Source organism: Pagrus pagrus (assembly GCF_965226575.1).
Source record: "Pagrus pagrus genome assembly, chromosome: 2".
Lineage (NCBI taxonomy): Eukaryota > Metazoa > Chordata > Actinopteri > Spariformes > Sparidae > Pagrus > Pagrus pagrus.
Window position 1 is genome coordinate 19,481,862 of NC_140186.1, and position 13,189 is coordinate 19,495,050.

General features: G+C 39.8%; 1 protein-coding gene across 1 annotated transcript; it reads right to left on the reverse strand.

Annotated features, from left to right (window-relative positions):
* Nucleotides 1-156: 156 nt before the first annotated feature.
* On the reverse strand, nt 157-12,937 carry gga3a (golgi associated, gamma adaptin ear containing, ARF binding protein 3a). Its single transcript, XM_084339834.1, has 17 exons — nt 12,837-12,937; nt 12,112-12,196; nt 10,874-10,949; nt 10,677-10,775; nt 10,456-10,579; nt 10,143-10,246; nt 8,843-8,923; nt 8,329-8,466; nt 7,856-7,937; nt 7,467-7,592; nt 5,644-5,865; nt 4,794-4,870; nt 4,292-4,707; nt 3,354-3,628; nt 2,338-2,507; nt 2,036-2,146; nt 157-1,832 (listed from the first exon to the last, which is right to left on the reverse strand). The coding sequence occupies exons 1-17, from the start codon at nt 12,871-12,873 to the stop codon at nt 1,722-1,724; spliced, it is 2,334 nt and encodes a 777-aa protein (XP_084195960.1). The 5' UTR covers nt 12,874-12,937; the 3' UTR covers nt 157-1,721.
* Between the last annotated feature and the right edge of the window lie 252 nt (nt 12,938-13,189).

Here is a 13,189-nt window from a genome sequence, read left to right on the forward strand (position 1 = left end):
CTACATCAGTATTGTTACTTTTGACACTTTTCTTTATTAAATGCAGGACTGACTTGCATTGAAATGGAAATACAGCCCAATAAAGTTGTGGTTAATGTGCTACTGCATTGATACTGGTGTTAAGACCCTGAAAAATGAGGCAAAAATATGTGAAAATTGTAATACAAATAGATCAATGTCATTCTTTATTTTCCCATGCACAGAAATAGCTTTTCAAAAAAATATACAATGACAAGTTCATTGAACAATCTAAGACAAATAAATAATTTCATAAGAAATATGTGGAGAATCTCCTATATAGCACTAATAACCCCAAAAAGACAAAAAAAACAAAGAAGTTAGTTTTTGATGAACACATGGTAAACCTAATGCTTTAAATTAACAACCAAGTTTTTTACTATTGATATATTTTGTCAAGATTTACTCAAAGAAATCTTTTCCTGGTTTGATACAGGAAAAGCCCACACAACCTACACATTTACACCCAGCGGGGATAACCTATCCCTTTAGCTTGGTTTCCACAACATTGTCTAACTGCAGGGGCAAGGGCAAAGTTATACATGGCATTTAATTAACTTTGTCTCCTGTCTTCCAGTTGATCCTTATCCTTAATAGATTATGTTGTGCCTGCCAAGGAATAGTGTATCATGTCTCTGGCATAAGGCTGCTGTTATATCTTGCAGGAATTACATTTATATATTAAAATGCTATCCCGAGTGCACCGCCTAACCATGTAATGTGACATGTAAGTAATCAGAATCCACCCTGCTGCTACAGAATGTAACATATTATGAAATATCTGTCTGAATATTTTGTAACATTAAAGCCTCCTAGACAGACCCCTACTGATTTGTGCCTGTCTCACTGCAATACTGATAGTGTCCATCATAAGAAGAGTAAGCAGAAGGAATACAGCTGTCGATTGCAACACAATACAGTAATTAAACAGACGTTCCTCCCCAAACCAAAATAAATAATACATTCATAATAATAAATACTGAAAGACTAAAAAGCATAACAGGAGTCTGAGTTGAAGTTTGAGTCTGAACCATTCAGCAGTAGTAATCGTGAGGCGTACTGGAAGAGGTCAACTGGCAGTAACCGAATCTGAATGAGCCAATCTGTGGCAACAGAGGGGCTCTTGTCTGCTCCAGTTTAAATTCTTTAACGTAAAATATAGTTATCATACACAGTCGACACCAAATCATGTGAAATGCAGGTTGTGGCCACATGTGTATATGACCCTGGCTTCACAATCTCCTTCAACATGTGTGTTTGCTGTATGTTAAGACTGTCTGGCAGCCAAAAGTGCAAGTACTCTCTGATCAGTTCTGACTCAGTCCTGAGGGACTGATGTAAATATGAACATTAAAATGAGAGAAAACGGGTATAATAATAGTAAAAATATAAAAATAACTTAGCAATATTTAACATCTTCAATTAATTCCCCACATAACCGTCCATGTTCACTTTACACCATTTGTTAGTGCACCACACTGACTACCTCTGGCACTGCAGTAAAGTAAGTTGGATGTATGCTACAGGACTTTGGCTACTTCAGAGGTCCATTTCAAGCAGAAAAACTCCTTCAAGGTCCATTAAAGTTAACCTTACATACTTCAAAATTTCCTAAAAGCATTCCACTACTGTCCTTTCCTCTTGACCTCTGAGCTGCACTGACAAACTCAGTTGTTTAAGACGCCTTGTCTCGTCTGGCAGGGCTATAGAGCTCCCCACCTGTCAGCAGGCGGAAACTCGTTCACCTCCCCGACTTCAGTGTGTGACTGCTCTCCCAGTGTGAATGTCAGCTTGTATCTCATCCGGACCTTTTCCTGCAAAATAATTACACATTCACACACACATCCTTAAGGCATAATAGTTGGCATGTAAGACTGTAAAAAGAAGGGGAGATTGACATGACCTTGAATATAAGTAAAAATACTGCTGCAGCAAGAAAGGGCTCTATTAATTAAAATGTGACTTATTGCATTAATAAATGTATAAACACCAAGAAAAGCTCCAGGCTGAGCTCTACCTTGAGAGGATTGGCAAGCAGCATGACCTGAGTGATGGCAGCAGGGGGAAGGATTGGGTTAAAAGGAGCCAGCTCTGTGCCTGAGGGTGGTTGCAGTCTCACTTTCATCATCTGAAGAATTAGCAGAACAGACATCCGTGAGCATTAAACTGAAGCAGCAACCCATTTAAACGTCATTTCCAAGCAAATGTTTGATTTAATGAGTTGATCGTCTGCCAAAGTGAATTCTTTGAAATTAAAATGCACACCATGCAGCTTCCAGTGCAGTAATAGTGATATCACGGAGGCACAGCAAGTTTTACCTTGGGCACAGCAGCCTGCAGAACAATGTTACTGACGGGCAGTGGAGCTGTGTTAAGCATGGACGCCACCATCACAAGTACGTCAGGTCTGCCTGCTGGACAGTCGGTGGCGAAATGCAGCAGAACGCGGACGCCGTTTTTGTCATATGCCGTCACAGGACACACTTGACCTTAAATGGGGTAAAACAGCAACAGCGCAGTGACTCACAAATACACCACCTCTTTCTGTACTGAAATTACATTTGAGTAAACAATAACAATGTGATTTAGGAAAATATCATGCAGTTTGCTGTTGTCACCACCAAGTGGCAGTGATGTCTAAAGTTCAGTTTTCCAACGACCAACCAGTCTCAAATAAGGAGAAAGGTGTTATTTTCTAGAAATATAGAAAAATACATAGATTAGTTCTCTAAATTACCTGCACTTATAGAGACATGACCTGTTCATCCTGGTGTTTTTTAATCTCTCACTGTGATAATCGGCTCTACAGCGAATTCTAAAAAGGTTGTGAGATTAGGCCTTTATTTCCTTTTAGACTGCCATTGTTGAAATGGCGACCAATTCCTAGACTCATGTTGGTTGACAATAATATAATATGATCTAATATACAATATGATTCAAGCTATGTTCAACTTTTGAGGATACAAAGCCCATTTGTCATGTAGCATAACTATAATAAACACTACACTGTGTAATCTGTGCACAAAATATAATATGTTGTATTAGATTTGGGGGTAAATTAGGTTAAATGTCCTCTACAGTGTGTCTGCCCTGATTAAATGCTAACTGCATATATAGACCACTTGCAAATCCTTAAGTGAAAAATAATGGACCCCAAATCAACTTAGGTCATTCATTTCTTACTTGCAGGTCTACAAAATTGCTGACTTAATATCCTTGTATGTCTCAAATACTTTTCTGTCAACCCACTCCTACACAAATTATGAAAAGCAACTAAATAAACTGTAGTACTATAAGAAGAAAGAAAAACAAACAGCCAATTTCATGGAACTCACTTGGCTTGATTGCATCCAAAGGGACAAAGACATTGGCCAGGGACACCTCTTGTCCCCTGCCTGGACTGGCCTGGCTCAGAGGGAGGATGGGGGACAGAGAGCGTAACAGAGGGCTGTCATCTGCCAGACTCTGGGCAGGTGGGGGAGTGGAGCCTCCCAGGAGCAGTGAGGTGGACATGGTGGAGGTGACGCCAAGACTGGAAGACAGAGCAGCGGGAGCGAGCAGATCCTCACTCTTGATCTGCAGGCTGCCAAAGTCCATCCCACGGGGTGTACTGTGTGGATAATTAAAGTAGACATTACAGGCCCCATAATTCTTAAACTTTTAATGACCGACATAAACATTGATAACAATTAGATAACAGAAGCATGATGCAAAAAAACACGATCTGAAGTTTCAAAACAAACTCTGCGGGGTCAGCTTTCAAAATCATTGGTGAAATGGTTTAGCACTTCAATTCACATAAAAACAAAAACAAATCTCAACCCGACATCTTAACGAGTAGCAGCTAGACACTTACTGCATCATGACCACTTCAAAAGATATCAGTCACAATCCTCGCATTTTGATTTAAAAGAGACAATACAAAAGGGCTCTTATGCCTTTAAATCTAACCTAAACAATATTCTAAAAAAAAAAAAAAAGGTTTAATGGCGTTCTGGGAATCAATCTGCAATTTGGAAATTAGTGTTTGGGGTGCACTTAAAATGTCATGTCACAGAAAAGAGAAATCGCTATTACGCATCTCAGAGGGCAGAGGTGCCTTTTTACTGGGTATTTAGACACCCACTCATGCCAATCAGGGGGATTTTTTTAAAGGCATCATTTTCTAAAATTGCTTTAAAATACAATAAAGCATTCAAGATGATATGTGTGTCGGATTGGTGCAGATCCATTTTCCCTCCCCAATTTAACTTGTGGCAAAAGTACTACTCACTTTTTAGGACTGCCCAGATCCAGCAAGGCGAGGTCCTGCAGATTGTGAGTGAGAGAAGTTGACAGCGAGTGGGACGCTTCAGGTGAAGTTGAGACCTGCTGTGATTGAGTTGCTGAGGGAGCACGTAGAGCAACGCTGAATGACGGAGGAAGAGCAGCTGGAAAAGTGGTACTCAGCACTGAACTGAGTGGCTCTTGGAATGTGGATGATGTTTTTGAGACGGAGTTTGAAGAAACCAGAGGCATGGAGAACACAGGTCCAGGGAAGCTCAAGGCGGAGGCGGTTGTAGATGGAGATACGGTGGAGCTAACAGGAGGTACCGTCAAAGAAAGGGCATCAGGAAACAACGAAGATGAGGAGAACGCAGGAACCGAAGACGAAGTGGTGTCAAAAAGGTCCAAATCTTGACTGCAAATCTGAAAATGGATAGTAATAAAAAACACACTATTACCAATATGACAATACTTGACATAGTATAAACTACTTAAATTAATCTAAGTACCTGTGAAGATGACGAATGAGTGCTCAGGTTTACACTTGTTGATTTATTTGGAGGAACGGGAACAGGTTCGTTGAGGCCTGCAAATGAACACAAATGTGTCAAAACTTCAGTTTCCTTCACAAAAAGTTGGTGCCTGTCCATGTGTCCTTGAAGATATCAATGCCTTGAAAAAAGAGTATTTATGGTCAAATATTCAAATGTGTTTGAGCTTACAAACAATTCACATAGACCGCTGAATGTTGTGCATCACCAACCCAAAACATCAGTATTTGACTAACTGGGAATGAGTCAAAAATCAACTCAAGTTGAAAGAGTAGAAGATCTGTTGAGTTCTATTCCACCGCTGGATTGGTCCGAGAGTCCGTGTTTGTGTTCAGTTCAACCTCCGACTTAACCCTGCACTCACCAGAGACTCTGGATAGTTACCACAGTCTCTTCTTTTTCCCTTTTCTTTCTGTCTGCTCATGAAGTGAAGTACATATCCCCTCTAGTCAGTGGTCAGCAAGGACTTACTACAATACATTACACCCTGGCGTGAAACTGCAGACAGGTTGAGATAAGCGAGTACATATAAATAATCTACCCCTCTGCTCTGCCTGAGTCCTACAACATGCACAACATTTTTGCTCAAGGTGAATATTTCAACTCAAGCAAATACTCTTTGCATTGACTTTGTGTGCAATCATGCCACATGAAAAGATTGCTTCATGTTGCGTGTGAATGCAGGGGAATTATTTCCACTAGGCACATTAACCACAGAGATTTAAATATGTTGGATTTCAAAATGCTTTCTGCCAGTAAAAATCAGCTATTACTTTACAGCTATTAAAGGAAACTCTGCAAAACACACATTTATATTCCATGTCACCTAAAGATAACAGCTGTTCGTCCAGCAGAGAGAGTGATGCAGAGGGTGCGCCAAGGCTGGGGGACTGAGAATCAGTAGCAGCAGAGCCACACAGCAGGTCAGCAGGAATAGACAGAGAGGATGTCAGGGGTTGCTGCTGTGATTGAGACACGCTCTGGTTGTCCAGACCAACCAGGTCAATCAGAATCTCTGACTGGTTTGTGCCTGTCAGAAAAACAGACGGTAAGAAAACAAAAATGTACGTCACACTGACAGTGTCCAACCATCTGTCAAACTAAGTTCAAAAGGTCATCCAAATACATTAACAAAAACAATCACAAAAACATATAACATACAGATAGTTTTCCAATGTATCCCCTGTGGGATGTTGTTGTTGAGATCTTTTCTGCTGAGACCTCTGCTACATCCCAATACAGTGAGAGGAAGACAAAAAGTAACATTTAACAAGCTCAAGAGCTCCGTTCATTACCAGGAACAATGTCCCATTTGCTCAAGATAATGACAGACCTCACTGTGAACAGCTACCATGCAGAACTATGGCAATTTGCACAGTTTCTGACAAGAAACTTCTCTTTTTGCAGAATTGGAACAAACAAATCTAACTTCAAATAGCCTATTTGCTTAATGCCAATAGAGATGAAAACAAACTGCTGATAGTCAAATGTTGTGAGGGCAGGGGGGATCGTTTGTATACATTGTTTGTAGTCATGACATCCATAAATTCTACATGACAACAACAAGTATTATTTTATCGTTCCTTCCTTCATTATCTGTGGCATAACAACAATCTTGACACACTTTGCACATAAACTGTTGGCTTTCAGTCATGTTGTTAAGTCTCAAGAGCACCTACATGGATGGACTTGATTTCAACATGTGGTCTAGATTTGGGTTGCAGCCGGCTGAATGAGTTAATAAATGAGTTGAATCACATGCAAATGTGCAGTGCGAAGTAGGTCAAAGAAACTACTGTGCATGTACGTGTCAAATCCAAAACATGAGGATTAAAAATAACCTTTAGGTCATTATCTAAAAAATACAGCAAAAACATGTTCGTCCTTTCACATAAAGCTTGCTGGCTAGTCTGAAAAAACATCTTTTCAGTGTCCTCGCATCACACACTAGTTTCTGTTCCTACTGATGACGGATGCACGGCTTCATGTGCTACCAATTATTGGTAAAAATGTTTTTCTGACTGGGACATTCATGTGAATGCCCCATCAAGTCGGAACAACAACTCTGAACATCTGAGAAAATGTTGGTTCCCAAGTTGCCATCATATGATGCTGAAACACGCCAGACAAAAGTAAACACTGAGTTGATGGCTTGAAACTTTTACCTAAGTAATTTATTGTATCAATTCCTTTGCTCTTCCTTTTCACTCAAATACTAGAAACAGCTGTCAACGAGCACTTTAAACGCTGAGCGATAAAATGCGTAACAACTTCTTTTTGGTGTCCATGTTGCTCCCACATGCCAACATGACGCCGATGAACACACCAAAGTCAGAAGAATGACTTCCAAATCCTGTATATTCACTGGACATGTACATTACATGTAACTTAAGGCTGATGTGTCTTTGCACATTGCATTATATTTCCAAACATGGTCAATGCAAAGTCTCTTCGCCTATTAGCTTTTATCACATTTATATGGGTGCCCATTGTATATTAATGTGCTGTGATGCACAGAAAATGGAAGCTGTTATTGAAAATATTTCTGAAACTGCAAACAGCATAGTTAATAGCGTTCTGTAAACACATAATGATGACAGACGGTTCTCTGCTCAGATCCGTTAGATGTACCTTGTCTGACTGATGATTGTGTTTGTTGTGCTTCTTCAGTCTCCCCATTGATGGTCTGTCCTTCCACAATCTTCTTATAAGAATTTATGACATGGGAGAGGTCATCACTGGCCTGCAGGATGTCTCCTGATAGGAGCATTTTAAAAAGGTTACACTCGAGAGATCTATAAAATCTTTCAGACAACAACAACAACCAAAAGCCACATTTTTCCCCACAGTGTTTGCTGAATTTAGGAACTGTGTGTTAGTGAGTACTCTGGTCTGACAGGATGTTGGCCTTAAGTATGCACATGACATCCCTAAATCATGACTAATCCATTTCATATTAAAATGAGGACAGTGGGAGTGAGTCATCAGCATCAATAGGGCCAAATTCCAAGATTTCTTACCCAAGCTGCTGTCATTATCCTCGGTCTCAGTGGCAAGCTGAAACACCGTTTGCCTGAGCTTGTCACAATCACCATACAGCTCCTGGAAAAAGAATTTAAAAAATTTAAAAAACACACTGAATATTCATAACTTCACATCAGAGAGTCCTTGCCTTCATGTTTTAAAAATGTACTTTGTGCTGCTCAGAGTGCAATTCTTTACTTGATTAGGAAATCAGATAAAGTTCTTCTAAAACATACTTGCAAAACACTTGTAACCTAATGAAGGACTGGTTTGTCTCAGAGTGAGGGTGTTTTTATATCTTCCCACAAGGTGAAATCCAACAGTATCAAATTACTTCCCAATGATCTGGGACCATATAGGCTAGGTGTGCACTACTGTAACTGTGTTTCCAGAAAGGTCAATAAATGCCAAAGAAATATGTAAAGTTGTTTCAAAAGGTCACCTGAGCCTCATCTGATGGAGAACGAACCTTAATGAGCTCCTTGTCTCCGTCTGTAGAGTCTTCAGGGCTGAAGTGAGCGAGCATCTCATTAAGGAGTTTGACGCTGTTGTTGACTGCCTCCAGGGTGCTTTTCTGCTTTGTCACCTTCTGTGTTCGTACCTCGTCCTGAAAAACAAAAGAAAGTATAAACATAAGCTTTGACATGACATATATATTATATAATTTGTATCAGATATTCTGTCGATGCAATTTGTAAACTGTGATTTTGTTGTTCTGCTCTGTACATGCGACATCTATTGCATGTCTGTCTGTCCTGGGAGAGGGATCTTCCTGAGGTTTTTTCCATCTTTTCTTAACCCCCCGTTAAGTTTTTTTTTCTCAATATGGCAAGTTTTTCCTCACTTGAATCGAGGGTCTAAGGACAGAGGATGTCGTTCACTGTACAGATTGTAAAGCCCACTGAGGCAATGTGATTGTGATTTTGGGCTATATAAATTCAATTGATTTGATTTGATTTGAGATGAAAGCATTTGATTCACACCTCCTTGACCATGTTCTTGATCAGTCGATTGGCCTCTTGCAGATCTTCAGGCTTTTTGCTCTTCAGCAGCTCAGCTAATCGCTGGGGAGAGATGTGAGAACCATCAGTGAGTAAACACTCGATCTCATTTCCCACAGACTGCCAAGACACAGGCAGCAAAGCCATGCCAGCTCCCAGACCCTGGAAAAACAAACTTCCTCCATAGATCAACACAAAGTAAACATGCAGTCATGACTTGTTTTGGTGCGCTGTTGTCAGTAAGGTACTGGAGCGTGGCATTCTGTTGGATGCAACGATGCAATGCTTTTAGTCACTGATGCAAGAGCAGAGGAGGGGAAGAAAGAGAGAGAGAGAGAGAGAGAGAGAAGTATCTGCTTCCTCTTTTGATCCTTTAAAACCTCTCATGTACCGAGAAAATACTCCAGTCAAAAGTCACTCTCAAGAATGACAGAAACATGAAAGTATATGGATATGACAGACAGACTGTTTTAAGGATTTCATTTCTAATAAAAAGTGGGCTGCATCTATATAGAAAAAGTAAAGGAACAGTTCAACATTTTTGGAAATACACTTTCTTGTTTTCCTACCAAATGTGAGAAGAAAGCATTTATACCACTCAGAAATCTTTCTGTTAAATGCAAAATTCGAGCTAACTGATGGTTAGCTAAGCTTAGCATAAAGACTGGAAACAGGGAGCAACAGCTAGTCTAGCTCTGTCCAAAAATAAAAGCCACCGACTAGCAACTCTAAAGCTTATTAATTACCATGTTATATCTGGTTTTGCTTGATCCCTCCAAAAACTGAAGTAAAAACAACATAGTTGTTGTTTTAAGGGGATTTATGTGCCGAATGATTTCTTGGCCGGAGCCCATGACATCGTGGAGCCACTCTGGCCATCTCCTGCCTGTAGCTTCATGTTTAATGGACAGATATGAGAGTGGTATCTATTTTCTAAACCAGCTTTTAGCAAGAAAGTGAATCAGGCTGGTTCCAAAAATGTCAAACGATTCCTTTAACAGTCGGAGGGTCTGAGTTCGTCGGTTAAATACACAGGCATTCGGATATTTTGAGTACAGAAGTAATAAATGGCCCCTGCACTGAAACTCACATACATATTGTACTGAACACACATAGTTTGTACTACAAGGTAGGGTACAACAAATGTGCTATCTTAAATGATGATTACAATCTATGCCGTGCCACTGAAACAATTAATTGGAAATCTGTAACAGAGATAAAACAAGAGAAAGAGTTATGTGCAGTGTTCACACAAACAACATCCCAAAATAATTGTTCTCACCTTGCTCTTCTGCTCGTCATCAAACACAGGATTCTTTGGTCGTGGAGATGGTGATGGTATTAATGTGGCATCAAGAGGGACTTCTGGGTCAACTAAGACAATACCTAAATAAAAATGACAACAGACAGCTATTCTAGTCTGGAACAGACAAGCTTACAGCCTTCAAGTTGATAAAATCACTTTAAAAGGAGTCCAAGGCAAAACACAGTAATGACTGAATATTTTTGAAGTTATCATTATGCATTCATATTGTTTAAGTGACTTATTTATCTTATAAGCATATTATAACGGTCTTCAGTGGTTGGTGTCTCACCCTGGGACTTCAGCATCTGATACGCTTCACAGATCTTTGCTTCGTCTGGTAGAGACACAGTCCAACTGAACAGCATTTCGATTACTTTTGCTTTGACTCTCTCCGACACTTTGTCTCCCAGATACTAAAAGACAACAGATGCACAGCTTAATATAACAACACATATCAATTCAAGTAAGCATAGTGTCATTATTGGGGGTTTAAAGTTTTATGGTACTTACTTTGGGTGAAACTACCTTAATTAATTCATTTAAAAACCTAAATTTTCCAACTTCGTTGTGAAACCTTCGCCCACAGTTCTTCATACAAGCCTCAAGAACCTGCAAATATGAAAACAAGCCAAGATAAATCTCTTCTAATTGTACCACTTATGCTGAAGGATGTCAAAAAACGAAATTGAAAAGATTACACAACAGACCGTTAAAGCTTGTATTGCCTCCCACTCCTGAGGGGACTGAATCTTGTGCGCCAGCAATCTAACGGATATTTGTGGGCTGAAAAATATGACAGAAAGAAACAATCCAGTACAAACTAACAAACAAAAGCAATCCAGAGTCTGGGTTATAATCAGTGGTGGAACGTATGTACATTTACTCAAATTTCAGTTTTTATTTTAAAGTTTTAAGAATATTTTGATGATGGGATAATATTGTGAATTTCAATTATGTTGAACTTGGTAATTGGGACATTAAATGTTCATATCGTCACATGCCTAATCAAGAATTGAGATATAAACACTCCACTTCCATTATCGGGATAATCGTGAATTTCCTCATTACAGTGACTTGAGAAAGCTTGATAACGTTCCATCCTTTGATTTCATGATTCATTTTGAATTCCTACAACATGACAGGGAGATGCCCATCATTTATTTATCCTTTATTAATGCAGGGGGACTGTTTGATATATTATACTGGAATTACCTCATTTAAATTTTTCACTAAGAGGATGGTCACTAACAAAAGGTGTGTGTCCTATCTGTAAGATGTAAGGTAAATGTAAGGTAACCATTTTAAGAGTTTTAAGTGTATCGTAATGATTATCAGAATAACATTGTGAATCGCAATTACTTTAGCCAGGATAATCGTGGCCTAAAAGTCTCATATCGTCCCATGCCTAGTTTCTAGTCACTTTGAAGAGTGATCTTTTACCAGCAAAACATATAGAAATTAAATGAAAATGATGTTGTTGCTTTCTTTTGGGAGTATTTTTCAGCTGGTTGGGAAGGCATTTTTAAGTTCTTCTTGATGTACTGGACTGTACACTAGCATATAAGCTAAAGAGATTAATTTATGATGGAGAGGGCAGCCCGCAAGAGCAGCATTCCAAGAAAAAGAGGGAGAAGTATGCCCTGCTTTACTATAACATAACATAACAAAGTCATGCATCTGTAACAATGATCCAATATGTCACACTGACACTGAGAGGTCATCTTGCTGCTTCATGAGTGTTTTACTTTTAATAAACATTAAAAACATTTTTGCAGTGAGTTACTGCTACTTTTACTTATGTAAAACATCTGAGTACTTCTTCCACCACTGGTTACAACAGGCTTTATAATAAGCTCTGTGTGTTTACCACAATGAGGACACATATTATATTAGACGCATGTGATTCAACGTTATGGGTGAGATTGAAACAATGTGACCACCATACCCCTCTAGCTCCTTATTGACCTGGTCACAGAAGCCCATTATATATTCCCAGTCTTCCTGCCTGTTGGAGGGATTAGTGGCTTTGTCTGAAAAAGAGAAAGAAATCTTGCCAAAAGATACACGTAAAAAAAAAATAGGCTATCCTGTCCCTGGAAAGCTAATGAAGGCTGGACATTTGTTATACATGCACTTGGACACGATTTAAGTCAACCCTCGAGTATCAGACTCTATCCCCTCTGAGCCCAGCTTACTACAGACAGTTTCTATCAGGCGGTTTCTTTTCATCTTACGTGATGACCTCTCTCTTTAAAAGCTCCCAGACAGGACACAGTTTGTTTTTGCTGCTGAAAGACCTGTTTGAACTTGGATTAAGTTAACGCCTGGAGGTGTTTAGGAATGTCTTTAACCACAGGGAGCAAATGCAAAACATTACAGTGGGTCACCGGTAGAATAGAGTACTGACATGTTTGGTAAGCATTTACACATGTCGATGATGAACCCAGGACACGACTGAACCAAACATGAGAGCTGCTTTTGGCTAGCGACAGCAGCTGTCTGTGTTAGCCACTTTCTGACAACACAGACGAAATAGCACGATACTTTTCAGATGCAGCCATGTCACGAGAGTCCAAATAACGTGTCTGACACCTGCAATCATGCAGCACACACGTGCACACCTCTGATATGAATAAACGACGTGAACGAAGACTTTTAGGGTGAACTTACTGAGCCAGGACTCCAGCGACTCTCCATCATCCGCCATGTTTGCGCTCTGTGAGGCAAACAACGCGTGACTGCTGCTGCCTTCACGTGCTGTCGGACAGATGGGAGTTGCTGAGCGGTTGTTCGTGACCCACTGACGTCTTCCCTGAACTTCAGCTTCTCCACTGTTGAGATGTGAAGATATGAACAATGCTATACCTTTTTATGCTAATGTCACATTTCCTTGTTGGGGATTGCTGTTTTGTTACATGTTCCCCCCCCAATATTTTGGTGTCCCACACACAAAATCAAGCATGATGGAGATCCCTACCTCTGCTGCTGCTGCATCAATTCACTCTTATGTTTTGCTTGATTTC

Coding starts and splice junctions, on each gene's coding strand:
- gga3a (XM_084339834.1), bottom strand. CDS start 12,873: ATGGCGGATGATGGAGAGTCGCTGGAGTCCTGGCTCA. Junction 4,871..5,643: donor AGGTGACATGGAATATAAAT/GTGTGTTTTGCA, acceptor GTTCATTTGCAG/GCCTCAACGAACCTGTTCCC. Junction 1,833..2,035: donor TGCTTGCCAATCCTCTCAAG/GTAGAGCTCAGC, acceptor ATTATTTTGCAG/GAAAAGGTCCGGATGAGATA.